At 39.7% G+C, this 21,360-nt stretch overlaps 1 protein-coding gene across 2 annotated transcripts in view; it reads right to left on the bottom strand.

Moving 5' to 3' along the window:
• The window catches only part of ACYP2 (acylphosphatase 2), a 212,445-nt gene that overhangs the window by 89,023 nt on the left and 102,062 nt on the right, over positions 1–21,360 (bottom strand). For both annotated transcript variants that reach the window (XM_037158443.2, XM_037158441.2), the window contains 2 exons: positions 16,237–16,253; positions 14,675–14,784 (listed from right to left, as the gene is read on the bottom strand). In XM_037158443.2, the coding sequence (XP_037014338.1) occupies positions 14,675–14,784; positions 16,237–16,253 (127 nt within the window). The remainder of the gene's footprint in view (positions 1–14,674; positions 14,785–16,236; positions 16,254–21,360) is intronic.

Genomic DNA, 21,360 nt, shown 5'->3' with positions numbered 1-21,360 from the left:
AGTCAGCGATTCTTAGGCTTCAGACACTTCAGCCACCTGGAGGGCTTGCTGAACGTCTGGAGTGGGTCCCAAGAATTTTCATTTTTAACAAACGGCAGGTGCTACTGGTGCGGGATCAGACACTTTGAGAGCAACTGTTCTAGAGGAGGACTTCAAAGTTACATCTGCCAAATTGCCAAAATTATTCTTCCTCCACTTTATCAAACCACAGATGGTATTATTCATCTCCCTGATTCCAGTCTCTCTTCCTCCAGTTCCTAGCCCACACTGCAGACACACTTAACCTTAACCCACAAGTCCTGTGCCACTCCTCCTGAAACTCTTCAGTGCCTCCCAAAGCAGACGGAAGAACTAATGCGATACCGTAAAGCTTTTCAGTTTGACTCCAAACTACCTTTTCAGCCTCAATTTCCAGTATTCCTGTCATCTGTCCAGGCTGCAGTCAGTTGTCCCCAAATACACAATGGAAGTTCAGCTCAGTGCCTTTGCACCTGACACCCCCTCCTCCCCAATGCCGTTGTTGTGCCTTCTCTTTCTGACATACACACCACCACTCACTCTGTGTGCCAGGTATTCTGCCAGGCACTGGGAGTTCGAGGAAGAAAGGACAGACAGTCCCTTCCCTAAGGAACCTTGAGAAGTATGGTAGACATTGTTGAGTGGTGAACACGACGCCAGGCAGTCTTAATTACTCCCCACTCCCTTATAGCATTGTATATATTTTTTATTTTCTGTATATTGTGTTTTGATATCTTAACAAAAAACCACCTTCTAGGGAAAGACTGCCTTTTCTGGGTGCTTGCAGTTTCCATAAGATAGTAAAGAGCTCAGGCCTGACCGTGACTTTAATATGCAAACCAATGAATCCAGAGCCCCACCTCCTCTATCAGGCCTGTGAATTCCCAGAGGTAATATTCCTCTCTCTTAAATATGCCAGGGCCAGGTCCCAGGCAACTAGGGACCACCCCTGTGGCCCACAGGCCTCCGGAATTACTCAAACTAGCCCAACCTAAACAGCTGCCCCTGCCCAGCCCTGTCCTGCCTTTCTCCAGAAACTCAGCAAAAGCTCCGGCCTCCCCCTCACTCCCTGCTGACCACCCTGGTGTTCTCCTGTGACCCTGCCTGCCATGCCATGACTTCTGTCTCTAGGACCTGGGAGTATAATAAACTTGTGTTTCCTGAGCTTCACTGTCTCCTCTTGCAGTTGCACCTGACCATCCGATAAAAGAACACAAAACACCTCCCTTACCAGTGGCTGGAAAAGCTGATTACAGCTAGAGAAGGCCAGTAGCCTTGAGCGTGGCTGTGGTGCAGGGAGCGGGAGCACGCGTTTCAGAACCACGGGGGAAAGGACCACAGAATCCTATGTTCCCGGATCCTGACACTGATGATCAGCTGGCCAAGTGCAATGTCCACTGGCCTCCGGTCCCCTTTATATCTGAGAAGAGCAAAGCCCCATCTGCTTAAGCCACTTGTTCATCAGGTTTTCTATATTTACAGCTGAAGGCATTCTCTTGGGGTGGAGGTGGGGGATATTAAGTCTTCACAACAGCTGTGATGAGCGATGTGCAGAAGCAGAGCCCGTGTGCGAGGGTAGAACAGGGCGAGTGGGGACCCATCCCGAGGTCTGGAGAGAGAAACCGGCATCCACTCACTCCAGGCCGCGGGTGGGGTGTCTGTAAAAGTCCTAAGGCAGGAAGAACACCCGTCTGCTGTGTGCAGACACACGCACCCGCCCACTCACATACCCACGCACCACTCCTGGCCTCCACCCTTGTTCGTGCCATCCTGTACCGAATTCACCTGTTCACCCGTTTTTGCCCAGGCAGACTATTTGGACTTTTCACAACCGCTTTAGTCATCTTTGTACCCCAGCACCTAGCAGGGGACATGGGAAGACACACTAAACATGCACTGAATGAAAAAAATGATCATGACAAAATACTTCAATTGTTAAAAGTTTTACCCAGAAGTCATAAGGAGGCCGATTTATGGCTTCTGAGGCTCGAGTCTGCAACCGAGTCCCACCACCACCCCACGCACGCCCTCTTCACGGACTGAAGGAGACGCCCATTCCAACGGGACTCCATTGGGATTAACACATTAGTTGACCTTTGATGAGCCTGAAAGCTTGACAATTTCCTGGTTTTGAGTATTTTTTAAAATCACCAGGAGCTTGACTTTCAGTACAGTGAGAAAGAGCAAAATAGAAAATGCTATTATGTATCAAAATATCTGTATTTGTTTTACAACAGTAGGTTAACGGGTGATTTTATTGTAATTCCCACTTCTTAATTTTTTATAATTGGCTTGATTCACTTAAATAACCTAAGTTGATACAATTATTTATTTACAAAAGTACACAGGAGAACAAAACTTCCTCACCCATGAGTCCTTAGTTTACTCAGTATTAATTTGAAAAATACTTGATGATTTTTTACTGAAAAATGAATCACTGAGTTTTAATGTAAAATACACATAGCCTCTGACCCATGCCCAGAAATCAACACTTCAGAAATACTGGGGAAAGCACACACTTACTGTTAGCATCCTGTTTGCAGGGCAGGGAGGCCGGGCTAGCATTGGTTAGAATTGTTGGCACATGTGCTAATAGACAGCGGGCTGGTTTTAGCTGGTTTTCTTGTTTCCAGGTTCCCCACGCTCATGTTCCCTTATTGTCTGTGCTGGGCACCTGCCCCTGGCCCCAGACTCGATGCGTGGGCAGCCTCCTCTTCACCAGAAGCTCTCAGTCCAGATGTCACCCCCACCCTCAGAAAGCTCTTCCCCGATCATCCCATCTAAAGTAGAAAAACCAACACTCCCCTTCACAGCATTTACCACCATCCGAAAATGCCCAGTTTACTTATGGCTTGTTTGTGGGGCTCCCACAGGAAACTCAGCCTTCTCTCTCCTTCACTGCTGCACCCCAGCACCTAGAACAATGCCTGGTACATGGAATAGGTATCGAATAAATAACTGAATAAGTGAAAAAGATACGTGTGTGCACAAGGATGTTCACTGCAACACACTTCATAATAGCAAAAAAAAAGAAACTGCAACAACTTGAATGTCCAGCAATAGGTAAATACCACATTTTTGGACTGTAAGACACACCCCCTAAATTTTGGGAGAAAACAGGGTGTGTCTTAATAGTCCCAATGTAGCTTGCCTGGCTCACTTTGGGGGGCCAGGGGGGCAGCGGTGGAGCGGGGTCACAGCTTATTAAATATTTTACCACATTTTTTGCTTCAAAAGTTTTTTTCCCTATTTTCCTCCTCTAAAACCTAAGTGTGTATTATGGTCTAGTGCATCTTATAGTCCTAAAAATATGGTAATTAAGTGAATTATGATTTATCCATACAATAGAATACTCTACAGTGACTTAAAGAACATTTACTACCACACACCATGAAGTTTCTTAAAGTTGCAGAAGAATATGTATGGCATAATCCCACCTTTGTAAATGATAAAGAGATAACTATATTAAGTAGATAATAGCTGTGTTTTTTACACAAACAGGATTCTATGTATTTTTAACATATACTCGTTTTTATTTTTCACTTTTATTTTTTAAGATTTTATTTATTTATTTTTAGAGAGAGGGGAAGGAGAAAGACAGGGACAAAAACATTAACGAATAGTTGCCTCTTGTGCGCCCCCACCAGACCAACAACCCAGGCATGTGCCCTGACTGGGAATTGAACCAGTGACCCTTTGGTTCATAGGCTGGTGCTCAATCCACTGAACCACACCAGTCAAGACCATATACATACACATTTTTATACACATAGAAAAAAGTATAGGACTATGATATTATGAGGACAGGCAGGGCTTACATATTGAAATTACATATGGAATTATATTCCATATAATTCTGTAGTGTTTCAATTTTTGGAACAACCATGTAAACCTTTGCAAATTAAAAAATACCATTTATTTTGCAGTGAGCAGACTGAAACAGGTTTCAAGCTTTTGGAAAATTAAGATTAAAAAAATAGTTTGTGCTCACATTCATGTCTTGTAGGCTAACTTTAAGAAACACAAAAGTAAATACTAGAAAGTATATTTTATTTACAGTATCAACTTTTTAAAAAATCCTCAACTGAAGATATGTTTATTGACTTTAGACAGAGAAGACAAGAGAGCGAGAAAGGAGAGAGAGAGACAGAGACAGAGAAAAACATCTATCAGTTGCCTCCATGTGCACCCTGACTGGGAGTTGAACCTTCTGGTGTCCAGGATGGCTCTCCAAGAACTGAGCCACCCGGCCAGGACTACAGTAGCAACTTTTAAAAAGTAATTAATTTAGTAATGGCTGAAACTTGGAAGCCACTAAGATGTCCCTCAGTAGGTGGATGGATAAACTAACTGTGGCACATCCATACACTGGAATATCATTCAGCAAAAAAAAAAAAAAAAAAAAAGGAATGACCCAAACCCATGGAATGCACAACACAAAGAGCAAGCCCTAAGGTAAACCACGGACTTTGGTGACAATGATGTGTCAGTGTAGGCTCATCTTGGTTTAGAAAAAAGGACTGTCCTGGTCAGTGATGCCGATAATGGGAAGCTATGAATGTGGGGGTCGGGGGTGTATGGGAAATCTCTGTACCTTCCTCTCTATTTGACTGTAAACCTGAAACTGCTCTAAAAGACCTAACTCTTTCTGAAGAAAAGAGAAATATTAGGCGAGAGAAAAGTAAATGTTCCAAGCTACACAATAATCATCTAACCAAAATCCATTTTTGAAATAATTTTTTAAAGCTATCAAGTTGCCAAAAGTCATAGAGGAATCTTAAGGGCATATTTACTTCTAAGTAAAAAAAAAAAATTGTTTGTGCTCACATTTGTGTATTGTAGGCTAAATTTTCAGATGGTCTAAAGAAGCCCATCTGAAAAGGCAATATAACTGTATGATTCCAAATATATGACATTCTGGAAAAGGCAAAACTACTGAAACAGTGAAAACATTAGTGGTTGCTAGGAGTTGGCGGGGAGGGAGGAGGGATGAACAGGCGGAGCACGGGGGGGGCGGTTAGGACAGTGGAACTGATCTGTATGGAACTGTGATGGTGGACACAACACATTATATATCTGCCCAAACCCACAGAATGTACAACTCAAAGAATGAGTCCTAATGTAAACTATGGACTTTTATTGATAATAGTAATCAATATTACTGATTACTTATTCAATGCCCCTTAGAGGGTTCATCAGTTGTAACAAACACACCACATTAATGCATGACATTGTAATAGATGGTAAGGGAGGAGAAGCCAAGTGTGAGGGGGTATATGAGAACTCTCTGTACTTTCCTCTTAATTTTTCTCTAAACCTAAAACTGCTCTAAAAAAAAATCAATTCTAAGACATGGCTCCTGCAGTACGGGGGATGACTCAGCACAGGGATCCTGGAGGCTGTTCCCTCAGTTCTCTCCCCAGAGCCACCAACCCAGACTCTCTTCAGGTGTCTCTAGTCCACTCTGCCCTCCCTCTGCCAGCACCCAGGACACCAAGTTACTATAAGTCCATGTGGTTTCTCATGGATACTGTTTCTGCAGTTTTCATTGCTGCCATATTTTATTTCCATTGGTGGAGAGGGAACAAAAATGACTGGGAAAGCACCAGTGCTGACACAGATACTGAGAATACAAGCCTCGAAAAGAGAAACAGTGAGCAACGAGAAGCTTAAATGTCTCTGTAGAGCCACCCTCCCAAGTTGCAGAATGACCTTGGACTCTAAAACCCCTCTATCCAGCTTTAACCAGCAGCAAAGGACCTATGCAGGCTCTCGCCACCTTTCAGCAGCCCCCAAAAAGAGAGACAACAAACCAGAGCCGGCCAAGAAAACCATCAAACCACTGATGCCTCCAAGGATGACACTAGACAACTGATACCCTCTAAGGACTTTGAGTCCACCCAAACATGCACGTGGATGGCCACCAGAAAGGCCACCCTCCAAATGTCATTGCTTGCCCTGAAGGTGAATGAAGTGACAATTTCCTCCCTAGAGGTCCCTCATTCTGAAACACGACCCAAAAGGACTTCCACTATTGAATCCCCCCCAGAATCACCTCTTACCATGTTTTCTACCACACCCATCAAGTCCTTCCCCTTAGGGCTGTCTTCAGAGAAGAATTAGCCCCCTCTTGCCCCCTTCTTCTGCCTCCTTCCTGTGCTAGTTTACTGACAGTAGAATTGTTCTAGAAAGGAGTGCAGAAGAGCCATTAAGAGTCTGGGATGATGTTCTGGTCTAGCCTCTTTATAACGGACGGAATTCCAGCGTGTTGGCAAGGCAAAAACAGCAGTCGTGGCCTTGGAGCTGGAGCTCATTGTTCTCCGGATGATTCAGGGTTTGCCTCCTCCTAACCCTTCATAGTGCTCCCTGCTAATGGAGCAGCCGTGCAAGACATGGGCATGCAAATAAAAGCAACCTTTCAGGAAAAAAATTAATTCTAGTAATTTTTTAAAGCAATTGCTGCTGCATTATGCATTTCTTTTATTAAATATGATTGTCTTAACTACATATTTCCAATATAAACTTCAAAGCAAAAACTGTGATAAACATATACTCCAAAAGAAAATAAATGACTCGTTATTTGAGGTCTAAAACCTGATGGTAGAATTCCAACTGTACTACAGATATTTGTTATGTTTCTAGTTTACCATTAGAGTAATTTGTGTTAATTAGGTTATACCAAAATTTTTTCCAAGCTTATGGCTCCTCCATGAATTTCTATCCTCCTGTAAAATGTACAAGTCTTCCGTATTTCAATAGAACATCCACTGGAAAACGCACCCACAAACAGCACATCCACTGAATGCCTTCTTAATAACCCTGGCTATTTGTGTAAAGAAGGACCTTATGAATAAGGTATAAAATATTAGTAAAGTGCTTTGAGATACTTAGATTTAAAATGTTAGGAAAAAACTAGCAACTCTTGTTACATAGAAATTCATGCCACTAATGGTCTGCCGGAGAAAAGTTATTTTTAAAAATATTAAATAACTTTGAATCTCGGACTACTGAATTTTTCACAAAATCCATTGCTTCATTCCAAACCACTAGTGCAACAGCTGGAAATTAAAAACAATGGCATTTCATAGTGAAAGCAGAAAGCTGTTAAAATTTCACATTTTACACAAATGCTAAATATCTGTGGAAGATAATAAATAATAAATATAATAATATTGGTGACTATGTCTATCCCACTACTAACTCTTAAGCTGTGAACACATAGCTGGTCACCTACACTAGCGATAATCCAGTGAGTTAGATCTTCTACGAACTCTTGACTTGTCTGAAATCTACCGCAGGGGTTGGCAAACTTTTTCCATAAAGCGCCAGACAGTAAACATTTTAAGCTTTGTGGCCATGGGTTGCAGCTACTCAACTCTGCCACTGCAACACAAAAGCAACAACGGATAAAACAGGAATGAGTGGGTGTGGCTGTGTAAACCTTCATTTACAAAACTGGCAATCAGCCAGATCTGGCTCAAGGGCTGTCAGTTTGCCAACCTCTGACAGACCACTCTTAATTCTTGATAGAATTCTACCATTAGATACATCGGATGCCTTCACAGGAAAATTCTTTACCAAGTGAACTGAAATAAGCGAATCCGCTCATTGCTACATCCAAAATTATTCCCTCTGGAACACAGAACATCTATCCTTTCCCACATATCGGCCCTTCAAATAGTGGAAGTAAACTACCATTATTTCCTCAAATATTCTTTTCTCCGGTCTAAATGTCCACAACGCCTCCAAGCACTCCTTGTATTATGACATATTTGATCATCCTCTTATACATCACACCCCAGTCTGTGAATGATGCTTTGACGAACAGAGTACAGACACCTGACATGTGGTTTTAAAAATACGTAGCAATCAAGACATAATTTGAATTTTAGAACTTGGCTCCCTGTCTCCAAATACAAATGTTTTTAGTTTTTATTTTTTGTGTTCCTTTTTATTTTTTATTTTTGCAAAATTGCCATTTAGTCTTCATGAAAAATATATTTTTGCAAATTTATCCAAAGGTTTATGCTCAGTGTCATAACTCTTTACAAGAAATAGAAAATATTTTTATTTAATTTTGAAAAGGAAAAAAGTAGGTTTAATAAAACAATAGATTCAAAATTGTTTCTATACATCAAAAAATTTGGCAGAACTTACCTCTACAATTCAAATCACATAATGCAAACCGCTAAAGAAGGCCATCAGTCATCGTTTCTGAGAAGGAGAAGCACAGACAGGGAAGAAAATACACACACGCCCTGCATGCGTCCTTGGGGGCTGCAGGCTCGTTGGCAAAACCAGAGCAGGGCAGCTGTGACCGCAGCCAAGCCGCCTCTAACTGATGGTCCCTGAATTCCACATTTCACTAACTTGGGAAGAAACCACACCTGTATTTTTAAAGACAGTTTAACTCTGATTTCTGTGACTTATTGTCACAGCATGCTACTGGAAGAAAATAAAGCAATATTTATACAGCTACAAATGTGCCATATTTAGTCTGGCCTTACAAATGATTCCTGCAACTTCTCTTACTCTGGCTTAATTTTTTGATAGTTCATACCATAAACACTTTTAAAAGGGGGGTGTTTTTTTTTTTTTTTTGGAAAAGGAAGAGAAAGAAAAGAATTGAGAACTTGTTTAAAGTGGAATTAAAAAAAAAAAAAGGGGAGGGTGAAAAAAAAAGGGATAAATTAAAAATAAAAAAATTTTTAAAAAAAGGTTTTTTTTTTTTGTCCTGGGTGCTTATTTTTTTGTGGGATGGGGTGTTTTTTTCTAAGGAAATACCCTTAATTGGGGTTTTGGTTTTATTTTTTTCTTAGTGCAATGGGAACTTGCCTTTAAGATTCTGAATGGGAGATTATTTCTGGCACAGAATTTTATAACTCAAACAATCAAAGATGAGGGTCAATGAAGGCAGACAAAAATAGTTTTTTTTTCTCTCATGCATCTTTTCCTGGGAAGTTTAGAGAATTATGTTTCAACAAAACAAGGGAGTGAATCAGGAAATGTGAAAACACACGACTGGGGAAACAGAACGCACTCTGGCTGTGGAGCAGCCTTTAGCCCGAGACTGTGAGGCCAGCAGGCTCCCAGTGAAAGCGGAGCTGCTCCAGAATGCACTTCGACATTCGGAGTGAGGTCTGCCGCGGGGCTTAGAAAAGCATATTGATAGGTATACCGAGTTTCTGATAGAGAAAAACAGTAAAGCATTAGATAAGAACAATGTCAAATTGCCATTTTATAGATAAAAATTTTGTGAAATATTAGCAATTTCATATTGTTCAAGCTAACTTACAGGTGAATAATATGATGAAGAAAATTTGCTTTAAATGCTCTAATAATAACAACAAAACATTGAAGGAATATGTAAAACAAGATAGTCAGAAAATAATTGTTATTAAAACTGGGTCAGAGACACATGAGGTTCATCATCCTGCTTTCTCGGTTAGTGTACACATTTGAACTTCCACTGTAAAACCTGTAAAGCAGAAAAATCACCACAACAAGAAGGTAAGTCTGGATCTATTTCCCAGTCCTCGTGGGGGAGGCACAGAACCTGCTCCCCTCCTGTGGGCACAGCCAGGGCCACCCCTCAAGGGAGACTGTCTAGATCTGTCTTCCCCGTCCCAGCAGCCCTGCCCTCTGAGCTTGGTCCTGCAGTGGGGACAGCTGGCTGCACCCAGCTGGAACTGCTGGTGTTCTCTTCTGGGGGGAGCTAGGGTTAGAGACTCCAGCAGAGACTGACTGGTCTCTGGAGTAGGGGCCACATGCTCCCCATTGGGTGCCTGCCATGCTGCCTCCAGGTAGGGGACCACTAGCCCCGTCTTCCCGGCCCAGTCAGGCTGCTCTACCAAGTCTGTGCTGTGCGGAAGGGGAACTGGGGTGCAGCCAGCTTAAGCCCACCCCACAGTCTTTCTTCAAAGGGCTCTGGAGGAAGTCCAGGCAACACCAGGGGTGGCAGAATAGTTAACAGACAGACACAGATCTGAGAGAGCCTTGAACCTTTTATTGATCTGCCCCCAGCTCAGAGCTGTAGGAAGCTGACCCTTGAACACAGCTTGGCCCCTCTCAGACTCACCCAGGGCCAGTGGACACAGCCACAGGTCAGCTAATAATACCACGGTAGCTCCAGACAGGTAGCTAAGGCCAGTTACACACAGCGTCTGACACTGACCTGTACCAGAACCCGTCCAAGTGGTCCCAGAAGCAGCAAAACCAGTGGTGGGCTTCCAACCTCACCAGAGCTCGACCCAGCTAGCCACACAAATGGCACAGCCAAAGAAGAACTCCCACAGGTACCAGAACCTGCTGGAGACAACTCTGCCTGGGGAGGGGCAGCCCCTGAGCAGCGTACTTGGGCGATGAATGCGTGATGCAGTATGCAGGTGATGTTTTGTTTGAAATCTGTGTGGTTTTGTTAACCAACATCACCCCAACAAACTAAAAAAAACAGTAGTTCCAATATTACTCAAATTATTCCCAAATGAAGAAAATGACAAACTTCCTTAACACATTTTATGAAGGCAGATTTTAACACCAAAACTACTATAGTAACCCCCAAAGAAGGAAACCATGTAATAAATATAGATGGGAAAACTAAATAAAATATTGGCAATGATTCAAAAGACTAATATACTGTGACTAGTCGCAGCTTAATTCAAGGAATGCAAGAGTGAAATTCAATGTGATGAAGAATATTTACCAAAATTAACAGTAAACATCATGTTACTTGTGAAATAAAAAAATCATTTAAAATGAAATCAGAAACCAGACGGGATTTGCACTATTGCTATTGTTACTATACGTTGTCTTGATGAGTCCAGCAAATGAAATAAACAATGAAAAAAGATACCCTATTTTTGCTAATTACATAATTGTATATGTAAAAACCGAATAGACTATAGTTTACAAAGAAAAAGCCCTCGTAGAATTAATGAGAATATCTGATAAGGTACTCTATGATATAAAATAAATATACAAAAGTCATACAATTTCTCTATTCTAGAACAAGTATACAGAAACAGAAAAAGTATTCCATACATGATAGTAAAAAAGGAAATAAAATATCGTGATGGACTGAAAGTTTGCATGGTCCCCAAAATTCATACATTCATATCTAGTTGCCAATTGGTATTTGAGAATGGGGTCTCTTGGAGACATTAGGTCATAACAGTGGACCATTGTGAATGGGATTAGTGCCCTTATAAGAAGAGGCCAGACAGACAGTAGCTCTCTTTCTGCCATGTGAGGATACAATGAGAAGTTGACCTTTGCAGCCCAGCAGAGGACCCTCCCCAGAACCTGATCAGGCTGGCACCCTGACCTCAGACTTCTCTTGTTTATAAATTTCTATTGTTCACAAACCAAACTGACTAAAACCATTGTTAGCAGCCCAAACTGACTCAGACAAATACATAGTAAGAGACTCAGCAAGACAAGCATATGATTACAACTATCAAATCAGGCCCTGCCTGGTGTAGCTCAGTGGATTGAGTGCAGACTACGAACCAAAGGGTTGTAGGTTTGATTCCCAGTCAGGGCACATGCCTTGGTTTTGGGCCAGGTCCCTAGTGGGGGCCATGTGAGAGGCAACCCTACATTAATGTTTCTCTCCTTCTTTCTCCCTCTCTTCCTCTCTGTCAAAAAAATAAATAAAATCTCTAAAAAAAAGGCAACTATAAAATCATATTAAAGGGTAAGTTTAAAAATCTGTACCAATGAAAAAGCATCCATATTCTTAGATAGGAAGATTTAATATCAAGTCTCTTAATATTATAAAAAATGTAGAACTAAAAAGTAAGTAAAATATAAGTTCCTAAGAGAAAAAAGTAACATTGCAGAAAAGCTGAGGAAATCTGAATGAAGTACGGATGCTAGTTAATACTAATGCATCAACACAGATTCATTAACTGTGACATGTATCACACCTAACGTAAAACGTTAACAGGGAAACTAGGTGAAGAGTATGTGGAAACTCTTCGTCTATCTTCACAATTTTTCTGTAAATCTAAACTTGGAAAAATAAAGTTTATTTTTTAAATTATTTTATTTTTTATTGTTGTTCAAGTACAGTTGTCTCTAACCCCCCCACTTTATTTTAAAAAAATACATTTGTAAGACAATTAAGATTTTAAAAATTGAATATAATTCCAAGTAAATGGATAAAAGTATCTTAAAGTTTAGAGAGAAAATTAATACCCAGTAAAACAAATACATGAATGAAAAGGAAAGGAAATATACTAGAGAGACACTTTAATTAAATCAATATGGAGTATTAGTCTAGGAATATATAAGTAGATCAATCAGTAGAACAGAGAATCCAGAAGTAAAATCCAGTTGATATAAGATTTTAATATATGACAAAAATGTATTTCAATTCAATGGGAAAATAGTGATTATTTAATAAATGGTGCTGGCACAACTGGCTATCCATCTGGTAGAATACAGTCCGTTCCCAATCTCATATTAAAAAATAAAAATTCCAGACGGAGTAAATAAGTAATGTAATAAATAAAGCATCTAAAAGTTGGTAGATAACAACACTTACAGTCTGTTTATTAGCCAGAAAAAAAAGAGAACCATATTTGAGTTTATAAAAATTAAAAATGCAAATTACGGTAAAAAATCATATATCACTGTACCTCAATCAGATAAAAAGAAAATTAGAGAGCAGTAATACCAATGACTGACAGGATAAAGAGAAAAAAATGTAATTTGTTTATAATTCTTTGGAAAGCAGTCTGACAAATATTTTCAAATTAATAGCACACAGACAATCCAACCAAGTCACATTCCTGGGAATCTATCCCCTAAAAGGAAAATTGACAACAAAATGTCTATTATGGCATTGCTCTTAGTGCAAAAACAGCAAAACACCATGCAACAAAATGAGTTCCCAGCAACAAGGTAATGAATAATGGTCCATCTATGCCGTGGAACATGAAGCAGCCGTTAAAAAGAATAAATTAGAGCTATGCCATTAGACTTGGAGGAATGTTTATGGATGTATTTTTGAATGATAACAGTGAGGTACAGAAAAGTGCATACACCATAAGCCCATTTTTAAAAAGCAAACATTGATCACCACACCAAACTGTATGTGTCCCGAGTGTGCGCGTGTGCATGAAAGATGAACGCGGAGACAAATATAGAAGGAATGCACCAGGTTGCTAACACAGGTTACTGGTGGTATGAGGGGGGCAGGGCTGTGCAGGGGGTGGAAAGAAAAAGTGGGCAGAATGTATGGTATGACTGCACTGATGTTAATCAAAAACCTGCTACAGTATGGACTAGGATATAACATGACTGGCGTGAGTGTCCCTCCCTCCTCCACAGAGTCCCCACTCTCAGTCCCCCTCCGAGTCATCTGGCATTTTCTTATGCATTGAACTATTGGTCTGGTACAACATTAAGTCTCACTTTTCACTATTTTTTTCTTTTCGCATGTTGCAACAATCCTACCGAAAATATTGTTTCCCATTAACATTTTATGAAGTTGAATTTTTGAACCCACTTTTCAAGCTGGGGTGCAGTTTTACACACAAGCACAAGTAAGTACCTACACATAAAGAAATTAGACAGAACAAGGAGTTAATAGTTATATATTTACTGATTGTTGACCGTCCATCAAATTACAAAACTGGTTACAGAAAAATATGCATAAAGTACTCTATTTCAATAAAAACCAGCAAAACCCTAATTATAAATGTATGCTTAAGTACATTTAAATGAAACAGAAAGCTTTGAAAAGTTGGCACAAGTTACACAAAGGGAGAGAAGCGGAGGGGAAGGGGTAGATTCTAGTTTTGCTTTTATATCTCCCTGCATCTTATTACTTCACATATTATAATAGACAAAAAAGTATGGTTTTAAAATCTGAAACATTAAGTAGTGAAAACAAAAATAAATGGCAAACAATAAAGCAAAATGAATTGGGTATTAATTAGTATCTACCTCATAAGATGCTTGTAAAGATTACATGAAATAATTTATGAAATATAAATGTTTAGCATATAGCCTATTATATTGCTTATGCTCAATAAATGTTAGCTTTTTTTTTAAAAGACTACCGATAGCAGTGGGATTTACAAACCTGAAAAGATAAGGCCTTTGAAAATGACAGGGCACTTATTTCTGTATTTCTGAATCTGGTGTCCTTTGGTGTGCAATGCCTCATACCATGGTAACTATACAGCTCATTAAACACACTTTCACTGACAGTAAAAATAAAATTACAATTAGTAAAAAAAAAAAATCTTTAAACAATAAAAAGGAGATGAAAATCTTTTTGCGTTGAAGACTAAAAGTAGCAAGAACCATCCTAAGATGTACGCTTCTGTCTCAACCACTTCAGATGAAAACATGTGGACCCTGGATACTTCCCCGCAGGTTAGAGGGGAATTGAAACACATTTCATAGAGATTGGAGACTGATGCCATTTCTCATTTTGAGGGTCTGACCTGTGGGAAATCCATTCCCAAATGCAGAAATTCCATTCCCAGTTCTGAGAATTTCTTTGCTGGTCTGCCTAAAAGCATGTTAGTTTAGTTATAATCTACAAACTGAATTTGGTACATCAACACGATTCCTGTTACCCAATGAAATATTCAAATAAGTTCATAAATCACATGAGTGTGTTATTAGTCTTGCTACTTACATGGAATTGACTTTCTCTTCTGGGCCTTGCACTTGGCCTGTCACAGTGCCTTGGCTAGTGTTCTTCACCCAGCCAACCACTCCTATTTTCTTAGCCTCGCCTTCCGTGTACTGGTTTCAGGAGGGAAAAAAAGAGGAAAAGAAAGTCCACCATCAAAAGTTTGAATTTACAATATACTTGATTCTAATATTTAAAAAGTGCTAGGCTGATAATTTTTTTCTTTAAAACATAGTCTATCCCAAAAAATCGTGTAGCTGGCCTACAGTAAGTCCTCTATTTACAAGAACCTTTGCTTAAGTGAAATGTTTTCTTAAATTCTACTTTCAGTAAAGACAAGCATGTTGCAAGAAAATAAAGTGATATTGGGAATTACTTCAAAAAACAGTTTCCATGATGGGTTTTGGGATCCATAAAATTCAGTCGCATTGCCTTTACCTCAGCTAATACTACATTACATAGTTAATTTAGGTTCCAAATGATGCTCACTCTGAAATTCTCAATCACTGCTGAAAAATATCCAGTTATGATCAACAGAAAGTACTGGATAAAAGTAGTTTTCTGTTCACTCTGGATTTACCATGCAAATGTTGTATTTCTCTACAGGTAACTTTATTCCTCCTATTATTCTTAATATTTGTTTGTTTTTGTTTTTTTTTTATTTCTTTTCCTGGTTCCAAACTGTCATGCTATTGGCAAGTAAAAATCTAGCAATGTTTTGATTTTCAGTTGCAGTAAATACATCATATTAAAATTCTTGTGGACCCAGTTGACCAGACCTTTTTAAAAACACACTCTTCTGTCTGGAAGCCAGGGTGACCAAGATCTCTACACTCCACGTTCCACACAACATGAAGCAACACAGAGACAGTTACACATGGGATGGCTGCAGCTAGGGCTGAGGTATAAGCCGGTTCTGATAATGAGTCAAGCTCTAGGTCATAATGGGAAGGGGGACAATCTGTAGAGGATGCAACTATCTCATAGCTGGGAACACGGTAGAGCGCCCAGAGGTTAGAACAGAGACCTAGGCTATGACTGACAGCTCAGACAGTAAGTGAAAATACAAGCCACATTTAACCTTTAGAAAAGGAGTATGTTAACAAAATCAAAACTTTAAAGGCAACAAGGAGTTTTAACCTCTAAAACTCTGGGAACCACTGCCTTCCTCAGCATGAGCATTTTTCGTTATGCAATTTGAGACACATACGCTCATGGAGAGGATTTCTTCCATCCAAAACAAGATCCCGTATTTTGTATTCAACATACCTAATCAAAATGTTCAATTTGATTACCTCAAAAGAGGTATTTTGAAATTCATAGGCAACATTAGTAAAGGCTAGGAAGGCTGTAATGTTTTTTTAATGGACTATTTTGTAAAGGCAGTGCTAATAAAAATCTCAGCCAGTAATTTGTATTTGAGGAAGTACAAATATGCTCTTATTTACTGTCAAAGATGGGAAATAAGCAGTAGACTAGTGTAAGTAGAAAAATGCTCTATCTTTGTGATTAGAAATAACTGTGGGAGAAAAATGGCAAAAAAATAACAGATTGTATTGACTTACCATTCTGAAGCACACACCTGTATAAAAGAATGATGAAAAACAGTCAGCTTGTTACCTCTAAAAATTTTTATATTTCCTAACTTAATTTTCATCTGTTGTACTAAGTACTAAGTAAGTAAAAGGGACAGAAGTTTTACTATTTGAATATATTCAAAAAACATTTTTAACATTATCTTCCCTTAAAATAAAAAGAGAAAGGAAAAATTACTTTTGGAGAAAATTAGTAATCTGAATATTTCATTTTATTTGAATATTTTATTCAAAGTATAATAAAATATCAAACTTTATATTTATTCTATTGCAGCGATTTTCAACCAGTATGCTGCAAGAATTTTTAAAGCGTGCAATACGTGACTATTAAGTCAGGGGTGCTGACTTTTTTTCCCTTAGATTGTGAAAGGAAATACACCAGAAAGCCACTTTAATTAAGTCAGTAAAGAGTATTACTGTATTATGCCATGTATAATGAGTTTCCATGTGTAATGCACACCCACAGTTCTGGTCCAAGCTTTCAGGAAAAAAGTCTTTCCTTTTAATTTTTTAATTCAATGATTTATTTATTTATATTTAGAAACAAGACCAATTATCATATTCCGGGGCATTATTTTGCATATGGATAATGTTATTGCTTTCTAGAGATATTTAATGCATAGACATAAGCAAAAGAATTAAAAACATTTATATACATACAGAATTAGTACATCCTTATTAGCACATCCTTATTTTCCCTCAAAAATTTGGAAAAAAGAGTGTGCATTATACACAGCAAAATAAGGTAGTCTAGGAATATTTAAGTAGATCAATCAGTGGAACAGAGAATCCAGAAGTAAAATCCAGTTGATATGAGATTTTAATATATGACAAAAATATATTTGAATTCAATGGGAAAATAGTGATTATTTAATAAACAGTGTTGGCACAACTGGCTATCCATCTGGTAGAATACAGTCAGTCCCCAATCTGATATTATAAAATAAAAAGCAAATTCTAGATGGAGTAAATAAGGAATGTAATAAATAAAGCATCGAAAAGTTACAACACTCATTAAAATGACAACTTATTTGAGTTGTAATTACATTAAAATTACAACTTATTTGAGTAGAACAACCATCAGTCAGAACCATAAGAAATCGAGTTGAATGAAAGTGTGACAACTATGAAATTAAAGAAACCACATCCATACAGGCTGGTAGGAGGGGCAGAGACAACGAATGGGCAGGTCCCACATCTACATGTGGCGGATAAAAATTCAAGAGGGATATCTCAGGAGTGAGGAGTCCCAGCCCCACACAGGTCCCACCACCCAGAGTACCAGTTCCAGCAAGACAAGTCACCATAATTTCTGGCTGTAAAAACCAGAAGAAATGAGTTGGTGGAAGAAACTCCTGGAAGTCCCAAGCAGTTCCCCTTAAAGAGCCCACACACACTTATGCAGGCTCACTCCTCTAGGCTCCAGCACCAGCACAGCAGCCTGAAATGCACCAGTGGCATACAGGAAAGAAGTGAAGTATCTGGCATCAAGATGGGAACTGGGGGACAGCTTTCTCCCAGACAAAAAGGCAGACAGAGGTCACTGTCCCTTTTCTGAACCCTCCCCCAACAGAGTCACAGAGTCCTCAAGCAAGTGCCAGATCTGCGACTCCATCAACCTGGCTAACACTGTTTGCCCCGCCCTGGAGGTCCCCTGAGACTCCATCCCACCCAATTTACAGGCCCACCCAAGCTGTTAACAGAGACTTTTCCATATGAATGGCTAGTCTTGGCTCATGCTTCACAACTTTCAAACTCCTAGCAAACAAGCAATAGCTGGCCTTAGTAAGCCTCCTCCCACCATACCTCTTGCTAAGTGGCCCCAGGCCTGGCACCAGCAGCAGCCAGGCTAGATTCACAGCTTGGCTTCACCTCAGAATCTCCAAGCCCAGCACAAGCAGCAGCCATCTCAGATTGCTTTATGCAAGGTGGCCCTGGGCAGAACACAGGTAAAGGCTGACCTTGGCCTGTACCACCCAGGAAACCCCAGAGCCAGTGTACCCAGTGGACAGCTACAGACTACATAGGAGTGGCACCACCCTGTCCTGCACAGCTGATCCTTCACAAAGGGCAGAGGTTGGTGGTCGGTGGTCACAGCCAGTCCTTATAGCTGACTAGCCTGGATAAATCCCTCCCATTGATCTGCCAACAGCAACCAAAGCTCAACTACAAGAGGAAGGTGTGCTCAGTCCACATAAAGGACACAGCTCGAGTACCCACTTTGGGTGATAGGGGAGGCTGTAGCACTGGACCACACAGGACACCAATTATATTAGGTCACCTATCAAGACACGGAGCCAAAATGTCTCTACGTAATACATAGAAGCAAACACAGGGAGGCTGCCAAAATGAGGAGACAAAGAAACATGGCCCAAATGAAAGAAGAGATCAAAACTAGAAAAAGAGCTAAACAAAATGGAGACAAGCAATTTATCAGATGTAGAGTTCAAAATACTGGTTACTGAGATGCTCAAGGAACTTAGCAAGGACCTCAACAGCATAAAAAAGATCTAGTCAGAAACGAAAGATACACTAATTGAAATAAACAACAATTTACAGGGATACAACAGTAGACTGGATAAAGCCAAGAACCTAACCAATGACTTGGAACATAAGGAAGTAAAAAAACAACCAATCAGAACAACAAGAAAAAAAAAGAATCCCAAAATATGAAGTTAGTGTAGGCAGCCTCTGGAATAATTTAAAGCATTCCACACATTCATATCATAGGGGTACCAGAAGGATAAAAGAAAGAAAGAATTAGAAATCTATTTGAAAAAAATAATGAAAGAAAAATTCCCTAAATGTGGTGAAGGAAATAGACATGCAAGTCCAGGAAGAACAGAGAGTCACAAACAAGGAATGCAAAGAGGCCCATTGAAGACACACCATAATTCCAATGCCAAAGGTTAAAGATAAGGAGAGAATCTTAAAAGCACCAAAAGAAAAGCAGTTAGTTACCTACTGGGGAGGTCCCATAAAACTATCAGCTGATTTCTCAAACTTTGTAGACTAGGAGAGATTGGCAAGAAGTATTCAAAGTTATGAAATACTGGGACCTACAGCCAAGATTGCTCTACCCAGCAAAAATATAATTTAGAATTGAAGGGCAAATAAAGAGCTTCCCAGACAATAAAAAACTAAAGGAGTTCATCATCGCCAAACCATTATTATATGAAATGTTAAAGGGAATTTTAAGAAAAAAGATTAAAGCTATCAACAGTAAAATAACAGTAAACTCACAAATATCAACAACTGAATCTAAAAACCAACCTGAGCAAACAAAGAACAAAGACAGAATCATGGATACAGAGAGTGTTTTGATGAATGCCAGACAGAAGGGGAATGTGGGAGAGTGGGTGAAGAGGTGAGGGGATTAAGAAGTACAAATAGGTAGTTACAGAATAGCCATGGGGATTTAAAGTCCAGTATAGGAAATGGAGTAGCCAAAGAACTGATACACATGACCCATGGACATGAACAATGGTGTGGGATTTCCTGCGGCTGTGGAGAGGTGCTGGGAGGTGGGGGTGGGAAATATTGGGTCAATTGTAATGGCATGATCAATAAAATATTTATTAAAAAGTCAGAAGAAAACCTAGAAAAACCACACTTACAGCCTGTTTAGTAATCAAAATTATAACTATTTTTTGTCATACTGGCAAAAATATTTTTTGGCATGCCTCAGAATTTGTAATTAGTTTATGTATTCCATGAGATGATAAAGCTTGAAAATCGCTGTTCTATTTTAAAATGCTAAATGAAATAAAATGCTTATTACAAGGACAGTTGAGTATACTCGACATATAAAATTTACCTAACCACAGCTTTTAGAATCTGTTCTTTAAATACAAGAACTAAATCCAACTTTAAGCATAATAAGACACTTCTGTTTTAATTTTAATTCCACATTCTGGGAAAGGCAAAACTACAGGTACAAGAAGCTAATCAGCGGCTGCCAAGGCCTGGGAGAGGAGAGGAGTGCCACAGTCACCGGGAGTCTGGGGGACGATGGCGCTGTTCTGCATTTCAGCTGTGGTGGTGACGACATGACTCTGCAGTTTTCAAAACTCCTTGAACTGCACACTAAAAAGGGTGAATGTTACTGAGTTTAAATTATACTTCATTTGAAAAATAAATTAGAAGAAAAAACTCAGGACATCACAGGGGATAAATCAGCCAAAAAATATTGCTTCTGTTAATAGCAATTGCACCTGGTGAAGAAAATACAGAAGAAGGAATCAGAGGGTTAGGTAATCTTACGTACTTCTGTAAGTGGATTTATAGTAATAAGAGGTATCATTTGTTTCCTGACGATAGTGTATCATGGTACCAAATGAAGAAACACAGTAAAGCTATAAAAACAGGATAATATCACAAGTGGAATTCTTACAGCACCATAAAAATACCTGATGAGTGGAAGTATAGATCTGAAGGGGAATCAGAAAGGCAATCTGTGATATGGACAAAGGGAGAGACACTAGCTTGCAGACATGAAAGAAAGTGGCAGAAAATTCTGGAAAAATGTGTTAAGCCAGACCATGCAGAAAGAGAAACCTGGAAGAGACACCAACCCCTGCGGTTGGTGCTCAAGGAAAGACGTGAGCACACTGTGCTGCTTAGTCGAGGCTCCATCAGCTGCACCAGGACCTCACTCAGTGGAAAGACAGTCCGTGAGAAACTCTGAGGTCAGTAGGCAATCACAATTTGCAAAGGCAACCACACTTTAAATCTACAAAGAAATATTGGTATTTGACAAAAGCATATCTTGAATTTTAAACGTCAGCCTCCTGTCATGTAAAATCAGATTTCCCTGTTGTAACACACCCCTTCACCCTGGGACCTGGCTGCACGCGTCAGCTTTGAATGCAGAATGTCATCCAGTCCCCAGCTGACAAAGCAGCCCTTGATGAATCTAAACATCTTCAGTGGTTAGGAAGGACTTACTTATAGGGAATGAAATTCTGCCTCGCTTTAACTTTTCTCCAGCCATCCAGCGTCTGCCCCTGGAGCCACTCACAAAACAGCATCTTTCAAACAGCTAGAGTGGCTTCCACCCCTGTTTTTTCTCCAAGCCAACTATCCCCAAGCACT

This window comes from Artibeus jamaicensis, unplaced genomic scaffold, assembly GCF_021234435.1.
Source record: "Artibeus jamaicensis isolate MK-2021 breed Jamaican fruit bat unplaced genomic scaffold, CSHL_Jam_final contig_465, whole genome shotgun sequence".
In the NCBI taxonomy this organism is placed as follows: Eukaryota; Metazoa; Chordata; class Mammalia; order Chiroptera; family Phyllostomidae; genus Artibeus; species Artibeus jamaicensis.
This window is presented reverse-complemented; position numbering and strand designations above follow the sequence as displayed.